At 31.7% G+C, this 27,587-nt stretch overlaps 1 protein-coding gene across 2 annotated transcripts in view; it reads left to right on the top strand.

Moving 5' to 3' along the window:
• The window catches only part of LOC145285951 (putative pyridoxal-dependent decarboxylase domain-containing protein 2), a 153,580-nt gene extending 129,970 nt beyond the window's left edge, over nt 1-23,610 (top strand). For both annotated transcript variants that reach the window (XM_080134471.1, XM_080134472.1), the window contains exons 16-24: nt 2,804-2,909; nt 4,787-4,845; nt 6,858-6,970; nt 12,351-12,475; nt 15,462-15,580; nt 18,949-19,041; nt 20,673-20,772; nt 21,093-21,636; nt 22,782-23,610. In XM_080134471.1, coding sequence (XP_079990597.1) covers nt 2,804-2,909; nt 4,787-4,845; nt 6,858-6,970; nt 12,351-12,475; nt 15,462-15,580; nt 18,949-19,041; nt 20,673-20,772; nt 21,093-21,571 — 1,194 coding nt within the window. In that variant the 3' untranslated portion in view covers nt 21,572-21,636; nt 22,782-23,610. The remainder of the gene's footprint in view (nt 1-2,803; nt 2,910-4,786; nt 4,846-6,857; nt 6,971-12,350; nt 12,476-15,461; nt 15,581-18,948; nt 19,042-20,672; nt 20,773-21,092; nt 21,637-22,781) is intronic.
• The last annotated feature ends 3,977 nt before the right edge of the window (nt 23,611-27,587 follow it).

Genomic DNA, 27,587 nt, shown 5'->3' with positions numbered 1-27,587 from the left:
TTGGCTTTTATATAGATAGAGAATTGCATCAGCAGTGAGATATCTTCTGGAGTGGTAGAAGGATCTTACCATTTTTCCAGCGGCCTTGGCAACAGACTTGATGTACGTGTTCCATTTCAGGTCAGGAGTAAATGTCAAGCCCAGAAGCTTATCAAAATATGGGGCTTCCTCTAGACGAGAGCCATCAATTTCAATTGATGCCAGATAGGGATCAGAGCGTTGATGATGTAAAGATAGAAGCTTGGTTTTAGATGCATTAAAAGTAACCAGCCACCTCTTCCCCACTGTACCACGTGCTTGAGATCAGAGGAGAGAGAATCAAAGAGAACTTTGTCATTTACGGCCTTTGATGTGTTGCCATAGATGGTCGTGTTATCAGCATAGATGTCAACGAATGATTTATGTGTTTTGGGACATCATTGATGTAGATCAGGAAGAGAGTTGGGCCCAGGATGGACCCCTGAGAGACTCCAGCATTAATACTGAGGGCCTCTGATTTCTGTCCATGAATCATTACTCTTATGAGCCTATCGGAGAGAAATGATTTAATGATTGAGAAAACATTTCCAGTTATACTGCAGCTGGAAATCTTGTGAAGTAGACCCTTATGCCATACCTTATCGAAGGCTTTTGATATGTCAAGAGCAATTGCCCTAGAGAGGAAGCCTTTGTCAAGAGATTCACTAATCTTATCAGATGTAGCTGTTAGCACATCTGCTGTAGATCTGGCAAAATGGAAACCACCATATTGCATGTCACTAAGAAGGTTATTTCTGCTGTGGTGGTTGACTACTTCTCTATTTAATATGGATTCCAGCAACTTACTCATGATACACAGAAGACTTATTGGTCTGTACTGAAAGGGAGAGGACTTATCACCTGAATTCTTAAATACAGGATATACTGATGAGGTTTTCCAGGGTGTTGGGAAGCACTTTTCATTAAGGCAACCCTTTATTACTCCTTACTAGCTGTTCCCACCCGGCATTGCCCAGGTGGAGAGCTGAGAGAAAAATAATAAAAAAATATATTAAGTCACATTTTCTAAAAATCCAATTGTCTTTTGCACAAGACACAACACTGCGGAACTGCTTCCCAGCTGAATACAACATGGTCACTTTCAAGTTCAATGTAAACAAGTTCTTGTTGAGCTGTACTTTTAAATAAAAACATTCGCCAGAATTTCCAGTGCTACCTATCATCACAGTGTTGTCTCACCGACTATTTGAGTCACATTAACCCTTATCCTTGAGTAGCTTTTGAGCCTTGATAAATGGTGACTTCCCATCCATGTTAAAAAAAAAAAAAGAAGAGAATAGGAATTATACTCAAAGATAAGCGCAGCTGGAACAATAGCTTTTAAAGAAGAGAAACAACAATCGTGCATATTAATTGAGCAATTTTATTTAGGCAAGTAATAAAGAATGATACACAAGCAGTAAAATGTAAATATATAGAAGGAAGATTTGCATTCATAGGATTTATGTGAAGGAATGTTTTGTTAACAAGTACACATGCTTCACTCTCAACAGTTTTGATATTAGGAGGAAATCTTTACTTGTGACAGCCATCTGGGGTCTTGTGTTGTAATGCAATCAACCGTAATAGTGAAAATGGAAAAAAGAGCAGAAGCTCTTAGCATTTAAGTTTTTATGGGCCGACTCACATGATTCCTAAGGGTGCAGTGATTGAGTATATCTCTTGGCAGATCGGTTCTTGTCCAAAATTCCCTCTGTATAAAAAAACAAATTCTTTAAAAATCTGTATAATGTACATACTTGTACACATCTGTATGATGTACATACTTAGATAGAGAATTGCATCAGCAATGAGATATCTATATTCAAAAATTTGCATAAATTGATCAAGTAGTTTTATTTTTAAATAAAACAAGTGAAGTATGCATGGTCCCCCGTGAGTGCACAGTGAACAAGGCATAAAAAAAAATGATTAAGTTCAGCATCTTCCCTTCCCCCCCATTTAGCCCCCAAAGTCTGAAGGGGATGTCAAATCCTGGTGAAAATAACCAGAGTTTTCCCAGAAAATCTGTTCTGTTACTTTTTTACTCATATCATGTTTAATGCTTGTGCAAAATTTCAAAAAATTCCAAGGCATAGTTATTGAGAAAAGTATGGACAGACGAATGGACAAGGGTAAATTTACAGGTCCACTACCTTTTGTCAGGGGACCAAAAAAATCTAATTTTATTAGTAACAGAAGCATGACTGTTTTGTCTGCCATTTTGAAAATAATTTTTTTTTTTAAATCTGAAGGAGATAATTAAATAACGTAAACTAGCAAGATGATTTGTTTTAATGCCTACAAATTACCATTAATCAGTTAAAAAAATTTTTTTTATAAAAATAAAACTTTTTGATCAATTTATGTGATTTTTGGAATATGATATTTTTGTTTCGTCATGGGTATGTACATCATACAGATTTTTCTTCATTTTTGTTTTTTAATCTAAGGGGAATTCTATGCAACAACTGGCAAATCTACACAACCCTTAAAGAAGGGAAAACAGCCACACTAACTAATTTACAAATGCAAATAAATGCTTTTTCCATTAATTATTTTCAATCCCCTCATAATATTCCTCATCATTCAACTAACAATCTACCCATCTCCTGAACCTTTATCAAGTTATTATTTTTATCTTGATTCATTATTTAAAAAAAATGTTTATATCTTTTATAACACTTTCTGAAATACATAAAACTACATTTTTGTTTTCTTTCAAATTTATTAAATTATTTCACATTCAGTTTTTATTTATTTGATATTTTATTATCCTTTTCAGTTAGCAGACTTATTATTACGAGAAAATCGAAAAATATCAATCGAAGCTGTCAATGTTGATAGAGAAGGTGTTTGCTTACGGTTTTCTCCTCTTGAATTTGCACAAAGTAAGTGTTGCCTTTTTGTTTGTTGATTCATATTAACAGATTACAGGTGATCGTGGTTCAATGGTTGAAAACACGGACTGACAATCTGAGTGTCTCAAGTTCAAATCCAGTTTGTTCACTTTCGCTTAGGATGTTGGCAGCCTTCACGTGATCCCTCTCGTAAGGACCTGACATCTTTCTAGAAAGGATTCTTACTAAAAAAATACCAATTCTAACAATAGAATCTTCAGATTCATATAATATGATGACGACTGCTCTGGTTATGTGATGTAAGGCTGACGTAGGATAGAAAGCAAAGAAGCAAGAGATGATATAGTCATGTAAGACAGTTTTTGCAACATTCTGAGTTGGGTAGTCAGCAGTTTGAGTGGCTAAGCAGGCAAAGATGTTATTTGTTACTTTGTTGAAGAACCATCCCTCATACATCATTGTCTCATTTGGTGAAAAGTATTGAATATGTGTAACACGCACCCGCAAATGAATATTATACAATTACATGAATACTATATACACTACACTATATACTAGATACACATCATTTATACATATATCACGCAGACACTGAGCATATATATATAGAAACCCTCTCTACCACCCATAGCAATGGCCAACGACTCTTTATCTGAGAGTCCATCTTTCAAACTCCTTGGCCTAATGTTCACAGGAAACATGAGTTGGAACAATTACATTGAAGGCATTGCCAGGGCCGCTGCAAGAAAGGTGGGCTCTCTCTACCGTGCTAGAAAACTACTAACACCCGAAAGTATCCTGTACCTCTATAAGGCCACCATTCGCCCATGTATGGAGTATTGCTGCCACATCTGGGCTGGTGCATCTGCTACTAGTCTCTCGCTCCTTGACAAGGTTCAAAAGAGAGTCGCAAACCTGATAGGCCCTGAACTGGCATCTAAGCTTCAGCCTCTGTCCCATCGACGAAATGTTGCATCCCTCTGCTTGTTCTACAAGTATTTTAGTGGTGAATGCAATCACTTGTGCCCCCATGACGTGAGCACCCTCGACAAACCTGACAGGCTGCTAAATCCCACCCCCACACTGTAGAGATCCCTAGATGTAAAAGATCTTTTTACTCCAATAGTTTCTTCCCCAGAACCGCTAGACTCTGGAATTCCATTCCAGGTCCCTGCTTCCCCAACAGTACTGACGTGCAGAAGTTCAAGTGTAACGTGAACCGACACCTTGCTGCCCAAATCCCTACATAGTACCCCAGTAATTGTTGCCCCTGATAGTAGCCCCCTACACCAAAGTGGCAATTTGCCTTGTTTGGGGTGAAAATGTAAAAAAAAAAAAAAAAAAAAAAAATATATATATATATATATATATATATATATATATATATATACCTGCTATTCAATGTATACCAGTTTTGCACAAGTATATATAAAGCAGTTACTTTTGGTTTTTTTCTCTGTACTTTTGTTATTTAATGTAAGGGGTAATTCTGGACAATTAAAACTGCATTTTTAATATCTTTTATGAATTGCCAAAGTTTTATAAAAAAACGCTTTGTAAATAAAACTCTTTAAAATTAAAATGTGCATTATAGCAAAAAGTGCTTGTAAAAAAAAAAATCTCTATTTTTATTTTTTTTATTATTCATAAAAGTTTTTTAAAAATAACCCCATCCCACCATTTGTGAAGGTATAGTTACAAATGTGCATCTATTGTTTTGTTAAAAATGCAATGTTATGACAGAATGTGTCCTTTGGGTCATTGCCCATTCTAGGATGCCTTAAATCTATTTGATTTAAATAAAGATATAAAATTGTATTGTTTGTTTGTTTTTTTTTTGGGGAGGGGGGGGTATGTCTATTCAAATTTGTAAATGAATTAATTCCCTTTATTAAAATGTGTTTTAGTTTTAGGAACCACAGAAGAAGACATTGAAGACTTTATAAGCTCTTTACAGGCACAAATTGTAAGTGAACCATTTGCATTTCTCTCAAGTTATCTATAAAACCTTATTGGCATTTAACAATTTTTTATGAATTTTAAGAAATAGAACTCCTTTCATGTATTGCTAGGGAAACCTATGTTCCGGTTTTGTCTAGGAAAATTAAGGAAAAACAAAAAGTCACCCCCCACTTCTATCATCAAGACAAATTGACTAAGGACTGGAATGTCTCTTTTCATCCAAAATGCTAAGCCTTTATCAGTGATATAGCAAATATTTGTAAAATGTTAAGGCGGGTGGGGTGGGGGTACTCATGGACTTGACTGCTGTGTTTTTTTTTTTTTTTTTACATAGGCATCCTCACTTATCAAGGCCAAGAGGCCACTCGAGGATAAAGGTTAAAGAGTGTGCAGTAGAAATTGGACAATATAGTAATCGTTAGTAAATGGAAATTCGGTAAATTTGTTAACAAGTGGAACAGTTAATCAAGAACTTGTTTACGTTAGACTTGAAGACAACCATATTGTAGTCAGCTGGAAAGCAGGAAAACGAAAGAGAATTCCACAGGCGTGCAGTTCTAAGAAAGAAGCTTTGTTCATGGAATCTACGTTTAGGTTTAGGCACAGATAAAGAGTGGGGGGAATTGTTAATAGTGTTTTCAGCTTTCTTGTGAAAGTTTGGCGAGGGGGGGGACCATAGACTGAAGCTCAGTCGAACACTTTCCATGCTGTGTAGGTGTGTACTTTTTGAAGTGGGAAAGGAGAGCTTTGTTTTTAATTTAAAATTTAACAAATAAAATGGCTGATTTGTTTTTGCATGCATTATCATGAAATTTAATTTTCTGAATGAAATTAATGTGGGCCGAGATACTCACAGACTTATTTTTTGACAATGATGTGTGGGATGGATCAGTGTTGGGTAAGTATAAATGTACCTGGACAGACTCTTCACTCTAAATTCTAAGTTGCTATCTACAATATGAAAAAATAGAACCGTATTATAATGAAATAAAAACCATCATTGATTTAGGAAACAATGAGAACAAATAGTGAATTAATGAGATGTCTTTTTGTGAAGCAGTATGCAAATTAGTTAGTCTTATGACATTAGTTGCATACACATTATCAATATGTTGGAAAACTATTTTTATTCAACTTTGAATATGAATTTGGTATTTCAATCTCACTATCAGAGCGATAAATGATTCAACCAAATAAGTAGATGAAATAAGAAAACCAACATGTTAATAAAGATATATGTCTTGTTAGAAAGTTGAATAAAAAATCTATTTTTTAAAAAATATAATGAAAATGTAAAAACCTAGGCTTTTTAGCATATTAAAAACTGGCATTGACTTAGAATGAATGCTTTATGCTAAATTTGTAGAGTAAATGTGATATTGTGGTAACTAATCTCTATTAATCCCTAACTGTGCATTGAACAGCAATTATCTACACTTATTATAAAATAGGTCCATATAAAATTTCAGCCAGATCGGACCCGGTAGTTTCTGAGAAAAAGTGGAATGGACAAACAGACAGACTAAAAGAACTATAATATAGATATTGATTTTTTTATATAGTTTTCTTTTAAAATAATGTTATTTTTCTGCAAAGTTTACATTGACGAAAATGTCAAAGCGCCATTTCTATCATTTTGGCAAATGCTTTTATTCAATACTTTTATTAGTCTCTTTTGGTTTAAACACATTTGTTTTTTAAATTTGGCCAATTTTTATGGTAATGTTTTAATCTTGAAATAAAATGGTCTTTTGTGAATGGTAAGACACAGACATGAAGAATAAATTGGATGAAAACGATTTTGCATAGATCAACAATAATAATTATTTACTATATAAATATAACTAAAAAGAAATTCCTTTAAAAATAACATTTATGTGAGATGCTTTTATTTGATTGCATCTCGATATATTGAGGATTTTTTTTTATACTAAATATCCTATCCAAGTTATTCTGTTTTTTTTTATTTTTAGTTTTTTTTTTGTATTTCATTTATTTATTTATTTTTAATCCTAGGTGATACTTGATGCTACTGTGTCTATGCGAAAACCTTTCCGAAATATTGTGATGGAATGTGAAAATCTTGCATTAATAGAAATGGAAGGCTATGCTGGCTTAGGAGCTCTCAGGTAATCAAGATTCTCATATTTTATTCTCTGAGGGGAAATGAAACTCTCAATTACAAGGTGAATATTTGAATATATACAAAAACTTGAAACATAAAACGTTTTACAAAATTATTGGATTCGGCATTCAGTAACCCGAAAAAGGGTTGATATGCCATAAAGCAAAATAACTAAATCTTTCTCCTAAATCAATATTGTGACTCAAAACTTCCTTTGAGTTTATATTTACATCTAGTGTAACATTAACTATGGTACAATTCTTAAACTTGTGAACTGCCACAGCTAACATAGGGACTTGTCTCTTTTGACTTAGATTAATTACTAGCAAATATGTGCTCCTTCTGGTTGCATATATTTGTTCAGCTAGAGAATAATATCATGATGAACTGACTATATACACTGACCCCAAAGGAAGGGGTAAGTTGATAATATCATTGCAAATCCCCCCTCCTTTCAAAAAAAAATAGGAGTTTGATTCAATGAATATATATGGATTACTCCTCACAAGAATATGATTGATTGGTTAAGCCAAAAATACAGGACTGGTAAATCAGCTTGGGGAGACATTTAAAGGTACACTGAAAGTCTCACATTAAAGCTATACCAGCTCCAACTACAAACATTCATTCAGTAAGGTGACTTACTAGATTATTACTTGAATAAGTAGCCAAGACCACTCAGCTACTTCTAATGAATATGTCCTTTCCACATGATTACTGGATTGATAGAGATCTTAAGATTCCAGTTTCTTTTCATGTTATACATACATCCAGTATATTTTAGAAACTGTGTTTTCAAATATTATGATGTAATGAATTGTGAGTGCATCCGAGTTTCTCTTCACAAAAATATCATTGGCTAGTTAAAAACCATAAATACCAAACAGTAGAACAGCTTGGGGAGATGTTGAAAGATACACTGAAAGTCTCATAACTTCGACCACAAACACTCATTTAGTAAGGCGACTTGCTACTTCAAACGAATATATCCCTTTCACAGGACGTAGAGTTAATACCTGGAAGCATGATATCTATTCTCCACATCTCTGCAACATTTGACATTTTACTAATGTCAGAAGTAAATTATCTCCCTTGAAAATAAAATTCCAAAACTTTTTAAAACTGTATCCTTTTCTTTTTTTTTTTTTTTTATAAAATCTTTATATAATTTTATTAATAAGTATAATAGTATTACTAATGATAAAAAGATTGCCTACATAGAAGAAAGTTTGGCAATGCAAATTAGAAATGTATATATTACAGAATAAAATTTATTAGAAACATAAAAACAAAAAATATGCTAATGAGCAATATCGAAATTTGCTTGAAGGAGTTTGGAGATTATTTTATATACAGTATTTAAAAATATTTTTATATTATTTTATTATTTCAGATTTATTTATTGGATTATAAATATTAGCGTCCCTCCAACGTGAACATGAAAAGTGCACAGATGAAGATATAGTATTCGTATTATTTAGATTCATCGAACTACTGTTCTCATCTGGAGTTTCATTTTCACAGCATTTCGGCCAATGTAACCTTCAACCTTCTTCAGGTGCATTTTGTTCAACTCTGGAATTTGGACAGAATTTCAAACGGTACCCTTTATTTACTTCACAGGGGTAGCATGCTCTTGTTCTGTCAGCCATGACTCAATAGTGGTCCTAAGTGATTTATTTTTTGGTCACCCACACTGAGAATTGAATCTTCAGGAGAAAATCATTTTCATCGTACTAGAACTGTCTGCAAGATCAGTGAAACAGCGGTTAGAGTACTTAGAAAAATCAATTGTGAAAGTAATATTCTCTTGAAGGTTGAAGGTTCAATTGTCAGTGTGGGCAACCGAAAAATACAATTGCGAATTACTTGGGACTTCTAGCCAGTCATGAGAGCATGCTACCCCCCCCCCATGAAGTAAATAAAGGGTTCTGTTCCAAATTCCTGAGTTCAACAAAAACAAACATTCCTGAGTTTGACAAGATACACCAGAAGAAAGTCAGAGGTTATATCGACCGAAATGTTGTGAAAATGTCACTCAAGATGAGAACAGTAGTCCGATGGATCCAAATAATACGAATAATCAATCCTCATCTCAAAAATTCTGAAACAGAAGATGTAGTAGTCATCTTGTTTAAAAATCTCTGCAAGGATGCTTTCTGTACTTGATTGTGCAGAAAGTTTATTTGCAAGTTTCTAAAGTGTTGACACCTCTCACATGATGATTGCTGGCAGATATTTCAGTTCTTTTCCAGAATTCCCTCTATATTAAAAAACAAATTCTTTAAAAATCTGTATGATGTGCATACTTGTGACAAAACGAAAATATTATTCGAAAAATTATGTAAATTGATCGAGTGGTTTCCTTTTTATAAAGAAAATCATTTATAAGTGATTAATGGGAATTTGTAAATCTTGCAAGTTTGAATTATTGTTGAGTTATTTCCCTTTTTTTCTTGACTTTGTTTTCAAAATGGCGGGCAAGAAATTTTCTCCTCTCAGTTACTCATTTTTCTTTTGGCCAAGATCAAAGTGTAATATGTAGAGATGCGGCACTTCCATTTCTCGTTCTCTTTCAGTGGAGGAGAAATCCTTCACGACTGAGACAATTTTTATTTTTGTACTTTTTCTCCACGTTAAAAAACGACCCTGGTTTCTAACTCTGTCCCGTGGGGAGGCATTGTAAATAGGTACTTTATCAATTTACGTGATTTTTGGAATATGGTATTTTCATTTCATTACAGGTACATGTGACATCGTACATGCAGATTTTTTTCCTTTATTTTTTTCAATATAAGAATTCTAAACAAAAACCAATATTTCATCAAAAACTGAAAGATATGTTGTGGCAGTCTTTGTTTTTTTGCTGTACATGTCTGCATTGCAAGTAACGTTCGGATATAATGTGCAAAATTTTTAGCACTTCTAATGCACTTCTCTTCTGACGCTACCTTGATTCGGACTATGATAGCATTCTTCAGTTTAGGAATAATGTGGAGATTTTTTTGATAGATATTATCATTGATATAACCATTGATATAACCATTGATATAAAAAAAATCTAGGGGGTTAAGGCAATGGTGTACAAAAGTCTGTTGATGCCTCAAACTAACTCTTTGATTATAATATGCCACAAAGACTCAAGTATAAGTCCTAGTACACTAGAATCCCGGGATATGGTATTAAAAATGAGTAACAAAATACAGTACAGTATATAATATACATGTATATAATCAAATAACATTATAAATAACACCGTAAGGTGGGACAAATGCTGTAACCAGAGTCCGGAAAAACATTGTATTCCACATCGTAATCTGAAAAAACTGTATCCTATGGCCACCGTATTCCAAGGTTCTAGTGTATTGAGAAATATTATGAGAAAGGGAGATAGTTTGAATATAATTTGATGTCCCAGGCCACACTCCTCTGTACACTTCCCATCTCTCCTAATTTCACCACGATTCTCTCTCTCTCTCTCTCTCTCTCTCTCCATCGTTCCTTCTCTGCTACTCTCTATCCCATGCTACCTCTCTCCATCTCTCCCATTCTTGCTACCTTTCCTTCGCTTCATCACTCTTTTCCTCTTAAAATTAGTACCTATTTACTATGCCTCCCCACGGGACAGAGTTAGACACCAGGGTCGTTTTTTAACGTGGAGAAAAGGTACAAAAATAAAAAAATTGTCTCAGTCGTGAAAGACTGATCCTCCACCGAAAGAGAACAAGAAATGGAAGTGCAGCATCTGAAGAATAGATACTACACTTTGATCTTGACTATTAAGATTAGGCCATTAAAATTAGTAGATTAAATAACTTTCAGAGCTTTCAATCTTTTAATGCATGAGAATTTTTTATTTTAAAAAACTAAAACATTGGCGGAGTTGATTTCAAGCAAATAAATGTTTGCTTATTTTTAAAAAGGGATTCTTTTGCTTTCTAAAGTTCAATATTTCAATTTAAATTTAAACAATGCTTAGATTGAGGAAAAAATAAACTTCATCTCTTCATTTCACGTGAAATGCACATTACTCCTGATTTCGAACATTTGAAAATATCGCTGTTGATGGACTTAACTTTTCTACTGACACTATGCTTAGACGAAAGAGAAAAAAAATACTGATTCTATTCCTGATGATGTTATATCACTAAAACTTAGTTGATTTTAAGCAAATAAAATTTTATTTTTAAAAAGAAATTCTGTTTTGTACTGACTTTGTAAACTTACAATTTTAAAGAATACTTCCATCATGAAAAATAAAAATAATTCATTACAGGTTCATTTCTGTTTCAGTCATTTAGAGTGAAATGGGCTTCGATTTTGTTAATGAATAATTGGTTCATTTTGTGTGTGTGTGTGTGTGTGTGTGTGTGTGTGTGTGTGTGTGTGTGTCCTAAATCATCCTTTATTGAACCTTTTCATTTGATGATTTTATTCCTTAAGAAATAGGATTTATAAAAGTTGAATTTAAATACAGTGTTGCCCACTTAAAAGTAGCTCAGAAAATGTAGTAGAGAGGAGGAACATTCTTTTATTGTTTAAATTACATGTAATGTTATAAAAGATGCTGGAAGATCTCTCGGTTGACATCTATGCATTTCTGGGCATGTTTAACAATGTTTGCAGATACTGCCTGTAGATCTTCTCTGGTGATTCTACTGATAGCGTTATTAATGTTCTCCTTTAGTTGGTCTAGATTGTGAGGATTATTTGCTTAAACTTTTTGTTTTAAAGTCCTCCAAAGATAAAAAATCACATGATGACAAGTGCAGGGAACATGGTGGCCATAACCCTTTGCTTATTGTTCTCTTTTCCATAAACATGTCATGAACTCATGCCAGTGATCTGTGAGATATGTGGTATGTAGCGTCATCATGTAAAAAGAATTGCATTTTTTCTTGTGGCGTCAGTTAGTCATTAAAAGAAATATTAGATAGATCGGACTACTTTTAATATGAAAAAAATAATAATTAGGAAAAGATTAGATAGATCGGGCTACTTTAAACTGAAAAAAAAAAGAAGTAATCCTGCCAATGCTGGGTATGTATAGCTAGTGTGAGATATATTATTCTTTATGTAAATACAGTCATATCTTGCTACGATGTGCAGACCGTTTCAATCATATTAGATATCATCAGGCAAAAAAAATTAAAGTGCAAAAATGAAAAAGGTTCCAGACCTTTTAAAATTTTGAGGAGAGAGAAATTGCCATACTGGCAATGGGCAAAAATTAAGGTTCTTATCAACGACCCTTGTTGAAATTCAATTATTTTCAATTTTTGGATATCTTCCTACCTGAAAGAAATATATAAATACGTATGTATATATATATATTACTAATGCTAATTGACATTTATTTTTAACTCCTATTTTCTTTTGTTCAGGTACATACCAACTACTTTGATAGATAAACTAGGAAACTTACCTGAGGAGAATAAAAATGATATTAATGCTCTGAATATTGAACTGGTGCATAAACTCAAGGCAACAGATGGCGCCTTTTCTTTAGGTAAATATCACTTTGTTTCAGAATTGATAATTTGTATTTGATTATTTGGTGCTTGTTTACATTGGTGTTCTTTTTAAACCAACGCATTTCAGGTGAAAACATTATATACTTATGTGTCATGGTGAAATTAGTATAAATTTAAAAAAAATAATCCAGTAGATGATATGCTAGATGTATTTTTAACAACTTATTTCCATAATGAGACTCTTTTTTTTTCTCTACCTTCTTTTTATACTGATTTATTGATTTTCTTTCTTTTTTTTTTTTTCTTTCTTTCTATAAACCTTCGAGTTAGACATTTTAGTTTACTATTTCTTTTTGGGGGGTGGAGGGGGGGGGTCTTGACCAGAATTCCTCCTATATTGAAAAACAAAAATAAAGAAAAATCTTTATGATGTACGTAGCCATTACAAAACAAAAATATCATGTTCCAAAAATCATATAAATTGAGGAAGTAGTTTTATTTTTAAATAAGGAAATGAAATTTTATGAACCTCTGAGGAGTGGCTGTAATGCCTGTCATTTTGAAAAATATCTTTAAAAAAAAAGGAGATAACTGAACAATAATTCATACTTACAAATTCCCATTAATCACTTAAAAATGATTTGATAAAATAAAACTACTCCATCAATTTACGTGATTTTTGGAAGATGATATTGTTTCATCATGGGTATGTACATGATACTTATTTTTCTTTATTTTTGTTTTTTTTAATATAGAGGAAATTCTGAACAAGAACATCTTGTTTTTATTTCACTGATTGAGATGTTATTTTATATGAATATTAGAACAAACACTGATGGAGCATAATTTGTTTTTGATGAAAGGTTTACACATATTATAAAACTAGTGGGGGGGGGCTAAAATATGTTTAAATAAAAAAAATAAAAAACAAGACTTGGGTTTCATCAGCCAGAAGTGAAACAGGAAGCAATATTTTGTATGCAAAAAGAAAAAAATGAAAAAAATGCTGCGTGCTGGGCACAAACTTGCATAACTTTGTAAGCGAATACGCTATCGATTGGACTACAAAAACACAACTGTTATGGCATTGCAAATTTATCTGGGTGATTTACAATGTTGAAACCAAGAACTTTATCTACACCCCCTCCCTTCAAACAAACTAAAATTGCTACATGAAATAATTGACAATTTTTTTTCTAATATTTTGATACTATGTGTTCAAGATATCGCTCTCTCTAACAGTACCAGTTTTGTGCCGCTTCGATGTGGATGACAAAAGTTTTTAGTGGACATACAAACACACAAATGACTGAGATTTATATAATAGACTTGCATGGATACCTGGCGTTGCCTGGGTGGGCATGAAGTTCAGTTTGTCTGCTATACTAAGAATATTGAGCACTTTCATCGACAACCCCACAGCAGAACGGAATCACCTAAAAAAAAAAAGAAGAAAAACCTCCCCACCAAATATTTCGACAGAAGGGATACGAAGAGAAGTAGCTCTTCTCCGAAAGAAAATAAATAAATGAATCAAAACAACTTTCTTTTCTTTCAATCAAGATAGCAGTGCCCATGCAACTGACAAAAAAAAAAAATGTGCGGCAGCTGAGTTTGAACCTGAAACGTGAAAGAAGGGAAAAAGTTACTGCCTAACATGTTAGCTGTTACTGCCAACATTTTTAAACATAGTTTCAGTTTAATACACGTGTGTGACTTGCAAAAATTGCAATGCAAAAGTGAACCCACCCCACCTCCTTCCAAAATATGGTTCAATTGACTACCACAGAATTAATCTTTTTTTTCTAATTTTCGTGTATTATGCATCCGAGGGATTGCTCTTTCAGATAGTACTGGTTTCGACCTGGTCCAATGCGACTGACAAAAGTTTTTAGTGGACATACAAACACATACACAAACAGACATTTGAGATTGATGTAATAGAAGAAGACGTTAGGAAAATGATTGCATTAAAAAAAACTAGAATGAAACCGGATAATGTTGTAATTTTTTTTTTAACAAATTAAAAATAAAAATCATTTTTATTTAATATTCTAAGACTTTCAGTTGGATCCATTGTCATCATAGAAGATTTTGCAATGTTTTTTTTTCCTTTTTAAATTTTTTCCTTGTAACGGTGATGTTAAGTCTGCAAGCAATTGATCTTGATGATTGTATTAAAGTTAAATTTGGATAATGCGTCACATGGTCAGCACATATTTGAATAGGAACAAGCTGCATTCTTTAAAGCATTATTGGACTTTAATATAACTGTCAAGAGGATCAGAATTCAGTTCTCTCTTATAAAGTAATTGCTAGCATTACCAAAATGAATAAAAAATTTTAAAACATGAAAAAACATTATGAAATCGATTATAGTCTACTAACGTACTTCCTAATTTTCTGCGAAGTGCTACTGGAGTGATGACAAGACAAATCTGTTCCTTCACTTTTATTACGTACATTTTTTTTTTTAATGTTTTTATTTTAAAAAAAAAAAAAAACACTTATTTTTATAGTTTCATAAATATATATTTCTTAAATTAAAAAAAAACTTTTTAAAAAATGTTGTTATTAAAAGTGCAAATAAAGACTTATTGTGTTATTTTCATCTTTTTATAATTTTGTTAATTTTTATTGTATATTTTTCAATAATGTCCTTTGTTTATATTTTATTTCAATAAATGCTTTTACAATAGAAATACTGAAAAAACAATAAAAGTGAAGGAACTAATTTGCCTTGTCACTGCTTCCAGTAGTGCTCTGCAGAAAATTAAGAAGTACATTAGCTGACTATAGCCACAAAATCTTTTATGATTAGAGTAGAATTCTATTAAAGTCTCAGAAAATTAAAAGAAAAATGATTTTCATTTTTCTTTTTATAAAAAAAAAAATCCTAACATTACTCTGTTTTCTAATGTTTTCATTTTGAACCTTACGAAAATAATGCTTTCAAAGATGTGTTTACTCCTATTCAAATTCTACAATGAAACATTTTTATTTGTGTACTTTATTTTTCAGGTCAGTCTGATGATGGTATTGCTTGCGTGAAATTTGGTTTGATTACAGCCGACACCAACATTGTAGAACTGGTGTCACTTGTTGAAAACATTGGCAAAGAAGTTGAAGAATCTTCAAAGGTGAAACTGTTTTTACTTTTATTTATTTTTTATCACCAGAGTGTTTAGATGGATACATAAGCCATCTAATAATACTTTTGAAGTCCTGGGTATGACCGTAAAAAGCATCTGATGGTGAGACCCCATTTTGGAGCTGTGGGAATGTAGAGTTACCTTTAAGTTAATACTAGCAGGGGTACCCCGCATTGCCTGGGTGTGTTGCAGTGGTGTAGTAAGAGTGGGAATAAAAAGCAGTCGGGAGGGGGGGGCAGCAGGGTGGAGAGAGGTGTTAAAAAAAGTGGTAGTAAGCTGGAACCCGTAACGTGAAGGAGGAAAAGGTGAGGTTAAAAAAGTGGTAGCAGGCAGGCAGGATCAAACCCATAACTGAAAAAAAAAAACATAACGCGTCAGCCGATGTTGCCATCGTGCAAGCAGAAGTTGCGTGTGTTGAATTTAAGCATAGTTAATCGAACGTACGATGATTTAAATGCTTTGCCACTTCTTCGCACAGTTTTACTTTATACATAAAAGCCAAACAAACACCTGAGATGTCACCACTGTGGGAATTTTGTTTAACTCGATTAATAAAAAAGATAGAGACTGTCCGTTTGCGAATCTGAGATATTACGATCTGGGAAGTATGCGAAAACTTCTTGCGGAATCTAACCGACGCGAGAAACCCAATGCAAAAAGCCTTTTGCGAACATACACACGCCCATTTTGCCTTTTATGTGTTAGATTGCTCCGAGGCCATCTTTAGTAGCACCAGATAGTGCAACTAGGTCGGGCTGTCTGAAGATACTGGCTTCCTGACCATAAATACACCAAACATTGATATTATTGTTTTGTTTTTGTTTTACTTTCCCTTTGCAAAAGTTAATCATGTTCTTCAAAATCCAAAACAAAAACTTTTTTTTTTCTGCAAGACAATCAAACTAGATACCATGAATTTGAACGTATAAATAACTTAAAAAAATAAAACCTTTTTTCCAAAATTGCTGGATTTGACAGTAAATAACCCTAAAAAAGGTTGAAATACCGTAAAGCAAAACAAACAAACCAATACTTTTGAATTTTTCTTGTTTTGTTGTCGTCTGGTCAAAATGCAGGGACAGATAACTTTTACTTCAAAATGTTTCTTGGTAAGATAACTTTTGGTCACAATGTTATTTCTCTTTAAATATAAAAATATTCAAAGATATTACAAGGTGTCTTATGACGTGTAATACTTATGACATGACATCTCCGATACTTGTTTCTGTTGCTGATCTTTTAGGCAAACACATTTCAGGTGAATACATTTATTGCATGTCATAGCAAAATTAGTATTAATTCCAAAAATTATAAAATGATCCAGTAAAAAAATAATAGCAAGTAAAAATAGAATTTATCGAATTAAGTTTTATCATGTTTTAATATGGAAGAGATGTGCGACCACCAGTTCAATATGACAAACAAGGGAGATAACCTTTGATTGAAATTGTCTTAAATGAAGTCTGCCATTTTTAAACCAAACATAATTGTGGATGATTTTTTTTTTTTTTTTTAATACATCTAGCACACATTTTCTGCTGTATTATTTTTTCATAATTTTTGCAATTTATACTAATTTCGAACTGACTCATCAGTACGTAATGTTTTCACTTGAAGTGTGCTGGCTTAAGAGATCACCAATATAAACAAGCACCACGTTTCCCCTTTGAACTTATGCTATTGAGGTTTCCGTCAAAGAACTGCATTTATACCAGAAAAATATAATGAACTAAACATGTCAGCCATAACAAACTCTGAAACTTGTCTTATAACTAGGACTAGGACAACAGAATATGCTTTTCATTATTTTGACTCTCGAGTATATATCAGTTGATATCTTATATGTTTTCATATATAGTGATGTGGTTTTAGATTGATTAACTGTGTTGGATATATATACTCGAGAGTCAATACAATGATTAGAATATTCTGTTGTGTCAGCCCTAATTATAACTATGTGCACTAGGCATCTCCAAACCATTGTGTAGAAGGTTATCATTTTAAGCATTAACTAGTGACGTCATCATTTTGTGTGTTTACTATAGTCTTGGGTCAATTTCTATGGAAGATCATTTATGCAGAAATTTATGAATAAATAAAATGTACAATAAAAAAAAATGGATAAAAAACAATATAAGACTTACCTTTTGTAAAATAAATAGATTTTTAATAACGAACTACACAGACGATAAAATTAATTTTAACCTGTTCTGTTGATACATGAATCTAAAGATGCTGCTTACATACATCCATACTTTTTTGGAAAAAAGATGCAAAATTTGATTATCACCCTCTATTATTTTAAATAATCAAATCCAAACAAATTTTTTTTAGTCGATTTTGCTTTTGTAATTTTTATCTCAAGAGTCATATATTCTTTTATATGAATATATTTTTTTATTATTGGAAACCTGTTATATAAAAAAACCTGTTTAAACTTCATATCACATAATATTTGAATTTAATATCATTTAGCGCTTTTTAAAAATAATTATTTTTTAGAATTCTATTTTTTTTTATAATTCAAACAAATATATTACAGAGAAAAAAAATTATCAAGAGAAAGTGTTTTTTTTTTTTGGGGGGGGGGTTAACATAATAATATTGATTTTATGTCCAATTTTATTTACAAATTTAAGGTAAGTGAAAAAAATGATGGGATTTTATTTATATATATATATATATATATATATATATATATATATATATATATATATATTTTAATTGATCTTTTCAGCTTCAAAATTTGTTGAAATTTTTATCGACCTACATTTATTTTGTTTAATTTTAGTAACATGAAATATGGGGGGGGGGGAGTAGAGCACCTAAAAAAAAAAAAAAAAAAATCCTCTAATATATTTAACAAAATCTATTTTTATTATGTAAGTTTATTTAATAATGAATAAATATCAAAATTTTCAGGAAAACATGACAATTATTTGATTTTCGCTAGATTTTTAAAACATGGGTGTCTATGGCTTAAAAAACGTCACTACATAGGAACGTTGTTTTAAAGTGTTGATAATGTAAACATGATTTTTGTCTTGCATTTTCATTATTTTTATATGCTGTAAAAAAATTTTTTTAAAATATTAGTTTATTTGAAGCTTCTGCATTTAAATGGTAAGAAAGTTAGGATGATAATATTAAATTACAGTTACATCGTGTTACATACAGGAGGGGGTAAAACTGTGGCACATGTTGGAGGTAACTAATGTGCACATAACAGAGGAACACCTATTATGGGATATATGGAATTAATGGAAAAAAAAAAAAATGAATCATAGACAGATTGGCATACCATCAAATTAAATCCATCATAATTATGCTTTCTTTTTCTAAATATCATTTTTCAGTTTTTGGAAACGATGTCTGAACGAATCTTAAAAGGAATTGAAGAAGCCAATAAAGATCTCCAACGAGAGAATGAAGAACGTATCGTGCAAGAGGTAAGAGTTCAAGCTATTCTTCTGTCTTTTTTTGTTGGTCAAGGAATTTAAATAAAAAGTTTGTTTTTCTTAATTTAATTTAAAACTCAATGTTATTTACCTTATTTATTGTTAAGATTATTATTACGAAATTTTGTAGAAACAAATGATAATGGTCATTTTTTGCTGGGAGATGTATTGGGGTGGGAAAATGTTAAATGAACTTTGCTGCTTATTGCATGATTAGCAAGTGTGATAGCAAGTAGGCTTTCTTTTGAATTAGTTTAAAATGTTTTCTTTTTGGTTTGTTTTTTATTTTCTATTTAAGTTTTTTTTTGGTGGGGGGTAAACATTGTAGGGACTAGATTTATGTCCCTTTGAAGAGAGAAAATTATTCTCTAACCTCCAGTAGCAAGAAGAAACGTTCAGTTTCTTTCAACTCTGGCTAGGAAGATTGTTAATATGGAGGCATTATTTCTCTAAGCATCTACACAGCATTAACATTTTTAAAATAAAATATTCTACATTTTTCACTATATATATATATATATATATATATATATATATATAATCATATTTCTCAACTATAAGCTTAAAAGCCTAAACTATTTCTCAAAATTGGTTGCACATCATGATAGTAGGTAAAAAATTATTTTATGAGAATTAAATTAAAATGTTTTCTTTTTGTTTTTTTATTGTTTTTCAATGAAATACAAGCGACTGCTGTTGCTAACTTGGTGTAACTCACCACAAGAGAAGTGGATAGAGTGGTTTCAGGGAACTTCTGTTATTACTAACCAGCAGAGCATTACAACTGTCGACCAAGGGAAGAGTCTAGTAGGCATATCTACACAGCATGATGATGATGTATGGAAGTGAAACCTGGCCAGTAAGGGTTGAGGACATGTGTTGCATGTATAGAAAAAGTTTGCAAATGATAGGAGTGATGTGTGATATGAGTTTTAAAGATATGTGTGAATCTAATGAACTCTGAAGCAAATTAAATTTGGACAGTATAGGGAGATGTGTGCAAAACATGAGGCTTCAATGGTGTGGTCACGTTGAAAGAATGGATGGGAATTTCTCGATTAATAGATCTAGAATAATTGAGCTAGTACAGTCATTCCAGGTGGGAGTCAAAGAAAACATTGGAGGAAGTGATAAGAATGGACTTGGGAGAAATAAAAATCTGACCAAAGATAGGTTACTTTGGCAGTCAATTTTTAAAAGCGGTCTAACATATGCCAATATATAAAATGGATGTTAAACCAACGAAAATGAAGAAGAATTCTTTTTTTAAATGTTGTAGTATCTTCCTTTGAAGGGAGAAGAAAATTATTCTTTAAGCTCTAATTCATAATATTAAACTGATTAGATTTCAAGAAAAAGAAGTTTGTTTTCAGTTAAAAATCCTAAGGACTTGTATGAATGTGGCATTAAAAAAAAATGTTTTCATGAATACAAGGTCATAAACAAAATTAGGGACTGCATTAGCAATTAAATAAACCTGATGTTAAAAACCTGACTAAACCATTTGTTTGACTTGATACCTATGGCTTCTTTATTAATTACATCTTCTGAATGTTATTTAATAATTGTTAGTGTAATTTTAATGATGAGTTCGTAATTTGAAATTCCAAACTTTTTCACAGGGTCTGTTAAGACAAGTGCCTTTGGTTGGTTCATTGTTGAATTGGTGGTCACCACCAACGAAAGAAAGTATTAAGGGAAGAACGTTCAATTTAAGTTCAGGTAAGTTGACTGAAATTTATCTTTACAGCTGAAAGCAATTCTGATTGAGTTTTATTATTATTATTATTATTATTCAACTAACAAATGAAACAATTCAATGGTATGTTAATGCTATCAAGGCACTGACTGTAATCTTTGTTAGACTTGTTAAAGGTATGTCATTTTATGATTTATAAGATTATGATTTATTCTTATGATTTATAAGATTATGATTTATTATGATTTGTAAGTTTTATGATTTATAGTTATGATGTTTTGTAAATTTTATGATTCATATCAATGATTTTATGATTTATAAATTTTTTATTTGTTTTCTAAAGGGACGGTAGCATCCACAGAATCCATTTACAAATATCACATGCAAATAAAAGAGGACGAAGGGTCCAGTTTGAAGGCTCAGTCATCTCAACTTGGTTTGTCATCACAGTCAAGTGAATTGAGTCTAAATGAAAGCCTGATTCACGAAGAACCATTACAGACTCATCAGGTGCCTCAGACGACACCTAGTGACTCTGTAACTGAAATGGAAGGCTTAAATATGCACGTCCCAGATGAAGAGAACCGACCAACAGATGCTGACATGCAGGTGGAACCTGCTATGGAAGCTAGAGAGGAGAGCCCAGTGCTCAAAACATCTGATATTGCAGTAGAACCTACTGCAGCAGCAGAAGGTTTGACGGTCATAGAACCTGAAGCAGTGAAAGGGTCAGGAACAATACAATCTACCACAGAACTTACAAGTAACGGTCAATCAACACAAAATATCAACACACCAACAACAGAAGTTTTGAGCCACTGAAAGGGAGAGTGAGAGAGTGAGATTTAAATGGAAAACGAGATGGGAAATTTTGAATTAGAAAATTTGTAAGTTTTTTTTTTTTCTTTTCTCTGTATGTTGAATATGTCAAAAACTTAAGTTAAGGACTGATATGTGTAATTGATAGAATATAACCTTCAGGATTATCTTAACTATCTGAACATTGCTTCCATTATGATTAATTTTCATTTATCACAAAATAACATTACATTTATAAGGATTTTCCACTTGTTTGAAGTCTGCATTTATAGTTATAATCAGTGAAAATTGGCTTCTCGACCAATAGCATACCAGATGACAAATTTTCTAATTTTCAATAAAATTTGAATGGAAATAATTCAGTGGCTAATTGAGCTACCAAAATAAATACAATGTCACCTGTAATATAAATCTTACCTGTCTGTTTAAATGTATGCTTGTATGTCTGCCTAAAACTTTCGACGAAGGCGACAGATTTGCATGAGATCAGTATCATTTTGAAGCTCAGCCCTTCGAGCGACAAATATCGAAAAATTGGCTAAAAACATTAATTCCTTCACCCTCAACTAGGCACTTTTCTACAAGGAGGGGGTCACTTTTTTCACCAATATTTTCGAAAGTCATCCCATCTTTTCGATTGACTAGCCTTAATTTAAACCTATGCCACTTCCGGTTTGGCGAGGGACGTAACAGTAAAGACATCACTTTTTTTTTTTCTACTTCTTTTCCTCCTTCGCGGTACTTTTTTTTTTTTCGCTCAACACACACCTCCAAACACCCGAGCAACGCTGGGCACCCAGGCTAGTTGTTTACATTTTGCAAAGATCTATGTGCCTGTATTAAAAGCTTTTAGATATAATAAATATAAAATTTTGGTTTGGAATCCCTACTATGAGGAATGTTATAAACCCATCCTAAGACAAATACTTCAACAAGTATTATATAAGAATCAATTCCTGTTGAGGCATCCTCTTAGAAAATCTTGCCTAACTTAATTTTCACTATGACATTGTTTTCTCACCATCTACCTTACATTTAACCCTTATCTTAGAGTGACCTCCGGGCCTTGATATGTGGTGACCTCTGTAGTAATAAAAAAAAAAAAATTATTTTTTTTTTTTTTTTTTTAAATTTTATTTTCGTTATTTTGAGATTTTTTTTTTTTTTTTTTTTAATTCTTACGCAGTTTTTTTTTTCTCTCTCTCTCTTTCAGCTTTTCTCCCTTCATTTTTTCCCTCTCTTTCCTCGCTGCCACCACCCAAAAGAAGAGCACGAGATCGATCGCCTCAACTGGAAACGGCTCAGATTTTTGTACAAGTCTTGCAGCGGCTTTACGACTTGCCTAGTCAAGAGATTAAACGAACAAATTTTTCTTTTTAGAGCAAGGAAAATAAAAAAGAAAAGAAAGAAAAAGTGATCAAAAAGGCTGAAGCTTTCTAAAAAAATAAAAAAAATTTTTTTTTTTCCTATTCCCTCTGCTCTCTCGGGGTTGACTTCCCATTACCAAATCTGAACGATGAACACTGGTAGTAGGAAATACATGGTATCTAAACATAACCTAATGGTGGGAAAATGGTACATCACTTCTAGTGTTACTGAGGGTTTACAAACTGTAGCCTCCCTTTGAATATAGTCTCTAACTCTTCATTTTCTTTACGTTATATTTTTATCTTCTGTTGTTATTTTTTTTTGTTGTTTTTGTTTTTGTTTTATTTATAGATGTTCACTTTTAGAAAAATGTTATTGGGTACAAAACTTTAAAAAAAAAAAAAAAGCATGATAAGTTACTAAAAGTTGGTTCAGTTTAAGTAAATTATCTCCAAACAAGATCTTTAAATTTACATTAATCAAAGGAATAAGGTGAGAATTTAAATTAAATGTATTCTTTGAGCTACTATTTTTATCTTGGTTCTAATTTTTCACAATGTTTCAGTCGATGTAACTTCCGACCTTCTTCAAGTGCATCGTTTCAAACTTGGGAATCCATAGAGGTAATATGTTCTTGTTTCAATGATAAAAGGAAAGAACTCATCTACAATCATCATTTTTGTTTGTTTGTTTTTATTTGTTGTTTTGTTTGTTTGTTCTTAAATTATATAGGAGAATGCCTATATTTTCTTCATTACTGTCTTACACATGTTTTGCTGTCATGACGGAAAATATTGTCCTTGTACTGTCATACAGTTCTTCGGAGACCAACAGATATCAGTAAAAGCAACACAGAGTTTGAAATAAAGACTTTCTATTCGACAGTTTAAATGCATAAAAATTCCTTTTTTGTATCCATCAAAAATTAATATTTTTTCCACATTTAGTTTTAGTACTTACTAATATTAAAAAAGATTTAACTTATTTAAACTATTTCAGTGGTTTTTGTACCTGGGTATGTTAATTTCCATCTTTATCTAGCTTGGACTGCTTTATAAATTATGTTTTTTAATTATATAATCCACGCGGGGTAGATTGTCTTCATTCTGTCAGCCACACAAATATTAATTAATTAGTAACTAATTAGTTACTTGTTTATATCCTTTCATTAAGCAGTGTTGGTACAGTACCTGGGTATGTTAATTTTCATCTTTACCTAGTTTCTACCTCTTGATAAATTGTGTTTTTATGCAAAAAAACAACTTTACTTTTAACTAATACTAAGTACCGCTTGTGTCCACTAATTTTTTGTAGATAAGCAAAATAAAAAGGATCACTTAGTTTAAAAAAAGAATTTTATGTAATGTTTTTTTTAATGTCATTATGTTGCATTAAAGTGTACCAAAAAAAAAAACATAAAAACTACTACCATAGTAATGTATACTCTGCCTATTCCCTTTTTTTTTTTTTTTTTTTGCCAACCAATCACGTTTTTATTTGTGTATGCACAAACTCTCCAAAACACCATAACTATTTAATTCTTAGTTATTATCACTTGTAGTGAGGATTGAACTTTTTACCTTTATACAAGATTGTCACTTAGAAGTGGTTGTTAAGCAACATGGCTATGTGGTTCAATGGATAAAGGCGCTGATTAGCAATCGATTCTAAGTGAGTTTCTTCTGAAGGTTTAGGGTTTAATCAGGTGATAAAAACTAAAAACAACTTAATAGTTAACATTTTTACTTGGTCACGACTGATGAAACAAGAACAATCTACTTGTCTGGATTAAATAAAGGGTTCAGTCTGAAATTCCATATAGCTTTCCGAATTAGACATGAAAGATTCCCAAGTTTGATAAGATGTATCTGAAGAAAATCAGAGGTTATATCGACTGGAATGTTAGGGTAACCCCCCCCCCCCCAAAAAAAAACAGGCCCCAACTCTAATTAGGCCCCGTTTCTTAGTGTTTTGTTCGAATGAAATGAAATTTTGGTCATAACTAGTTTATTATATTCAAAACATCACATCAAAACACTAGGGTCTTTGGCCTTTTTTTCTCCGTTCTACAGCAAATGTTCTAGATGGCCTCCATTTAGCTTTTGTTTTTTTGGGGGGGGTCACCCTGTATAAGATGCTTGAGCAATATACTTGGTTTTTGAACAAATGCATTTCAGGTAAAAACATTATCATGCACGCATGTTGTATTGAATTTAGTATAAATTTTGAAAAATGATCGGATAGAAAAATAATTACAAGTAAAAATAGAATTTATTGATTTATCGAATTTTTTTGTATGTTTTAATGTGGAAGAGTTGTGTGATTAATTCTGCATGACAAACTGACTTATCTCCCTTATTTTCCTTGAAGTCTGTCATTGAAAGGAAGAAAAAAAAAACCAGAAAATATCTGACCACTAGTATCTATGATTTTTTTGTGAAAAATAGATCTAGCACATCTACTGGATCTTTTTTTTTTTTTTTTCTGGAAGTATGCGATAGTGTTTTTTTACCTAAAGTGCATTTGTTCAAAATTCCATTATACTGCACAAGCACTTGATACAAAATTATCAATTCTCATCACAACAAATTCTGAAACATAAATTAAATTATTTTAAATTTTGGATGATATTTCTCTGATATTTGCTAGAGCTTTTGTTGGGGATTATTTACTTAGAAATAAAGCAGTCTTTTAGTAGCTTGCTTTTTTGTTTTGTTTTTTTTTGTTTTGTTTTGGAGGGGGATATACATTAGAGAACATTATCATCATTATTTCTGTTATCATGTATACTAGACAATTAGTAAAATAAAACAAAAATATTTAAAAATTCAGTATATTTTCTCATATTGAAAAGTCACTATTTCTCAAATAAATTTACAAAAAAAAAAATAAATTAAAAAAAAATAAATTAAAAAGTGATTTACTTATAACTGAAAGTTTATTTTTTAGTGATGCAAAATTTAACATTGCTTTTCATATGTCGGAGTATCATAAGAGTTCAAAAAAAATTATTTTAATTAAAGAATTAAAAGCTTACAAAGATTAAGTAAAAAATGTAGGAATTCAGGAATATATTTCTAGGTGCTTATATAGTATGAGGCACAAGTGAAAATCACATTCCAATTAAAAACACTTTGATGTATGAAGATATCATGCAGAAATAAGTATCCTCACGAAAAATTTGAAAAAAAAATGGTACTTGTACAGTTTAATCAAAACATTATAAAATGAAAATATTGAGAAAAAAGTTATATTGTACGTATCCGTTATGGAATGAAGTTCTCTGAAAAAAAAATTTCACTTAATTTTATCAAATAGGTTTTTTTTTTTTTTTTTTTTTTTACAGCGAAAAACAATTTGTTATGATACCGATCAAAAGGTAGCCATGTTTTGATTTTTAGAAAGAAAAGCTAGTATTTAAGATGGGGAGGGGGATGTCGACGCTTTAGACTGAGTTATCTCCCCATGGCGTGTTCTAAAAATCCAAACATGGCTGCCTCCAGCGTGCTGTCATAAAAACATGTTTTTCCGCTGTTAAAAGAAACTATTTGATCAAATCAAGCGAATTATTTAATTTTTTTTTTTTTTGAGAACTTCAGTTCAAAACGGATATGTACAATATAACTTTTTTTTTTATATTTTCATTTTTTTAATGTCTTCATTAAACTGTAAAAGTACCAAAAAAAATGATTGAATAGAAGATTAATTAAAACTTTTTATTAAAAAGTAAAAATTAATCTTATCGTATTATTTTGCACTACCATTTTTAATAGAAGTACCGGAAGAACTCATAAAGAAGGAGAGATGAATCAGTTTTTCATATAACAAAGTAAACGTGAAAGATGTAATCCAATAAAACTGCAATCTATGATAAAATTGATTTATAAGAGAAGTACCGATTGCCAAAAGGACAGACTGCATTACCTCCCCTGGTTTTAGAGTAATCTTCAACAGTGCATAATGCAATAAAACTGGTTTTGACTTGTAATTAATCTTCTACTCGGTTCATTTATTTTTTAAAATTTTTGGTGACGATACTTATTTCTGATTGATATTTATGTATATCACAGTGTTTTTACTTGGAATGCAAGTTTCACTTGTGATTAACACCATATAGGTAACTTATTTGTATTTTTTAACTTTTTAATTAAGAAATACTTTCGTTCAACTCTGACGATATATCTGCATATAAAGGCAATTATAAGATTCCCCTGTGCTCGGTAAGTCTCGACCATTTATACAGGATTTAAAATGCGGGCTTCTTTTGTTTGTTTGTTTTTAAAACAGAAAAACTAAAAAAAAGAGATAAAGTTGTTCACAGCTGATAGCAAAAGTATGATAACCTTTGACAGTATTGTTTAAAATAAAACGTCAATCAACATACACACACACACACATATATATATATATATAAAGGGAATAGTATTATTATTTCGATTATTCAAATTACTATTCTCATCTTGGGTGTTATTTTCACATTTCAGTTGATGTAATCTCTGACCTTCTTCAGAACTCTGGAATCTTTCTGTCAAACTCAAGAATCTGTATGGAATTTCGAATAGAACCCTTTATTTAATCCACATGACCAGGTAGAAGTTCTAAATAATTTGCAATTGTATTTTGAGTGTTGCCCACACTGAGGGTTGAACCG

The sequence above is a fragment of the Euprymna scolopes genome, chromosome 10 (genome assembly GCF_053919585.1).
Source record: "Euprymna scolopes isolate OS-2025 chromosome 10, ASM5391958v1, whole genome shotgun sequence".
Classification (NCBI taxonomy): domain Eukaryota; kingdom Metazoa; phylum Mollusca; class Cephalopoda; order Sepiida; family Sepiolidae; genus Euprymna; species Euprymna scolopes.
Note: the sequence above shows the minus strand (reverse complement) of the source record. Positions and strands in the feature narration are given on the sequence as shown.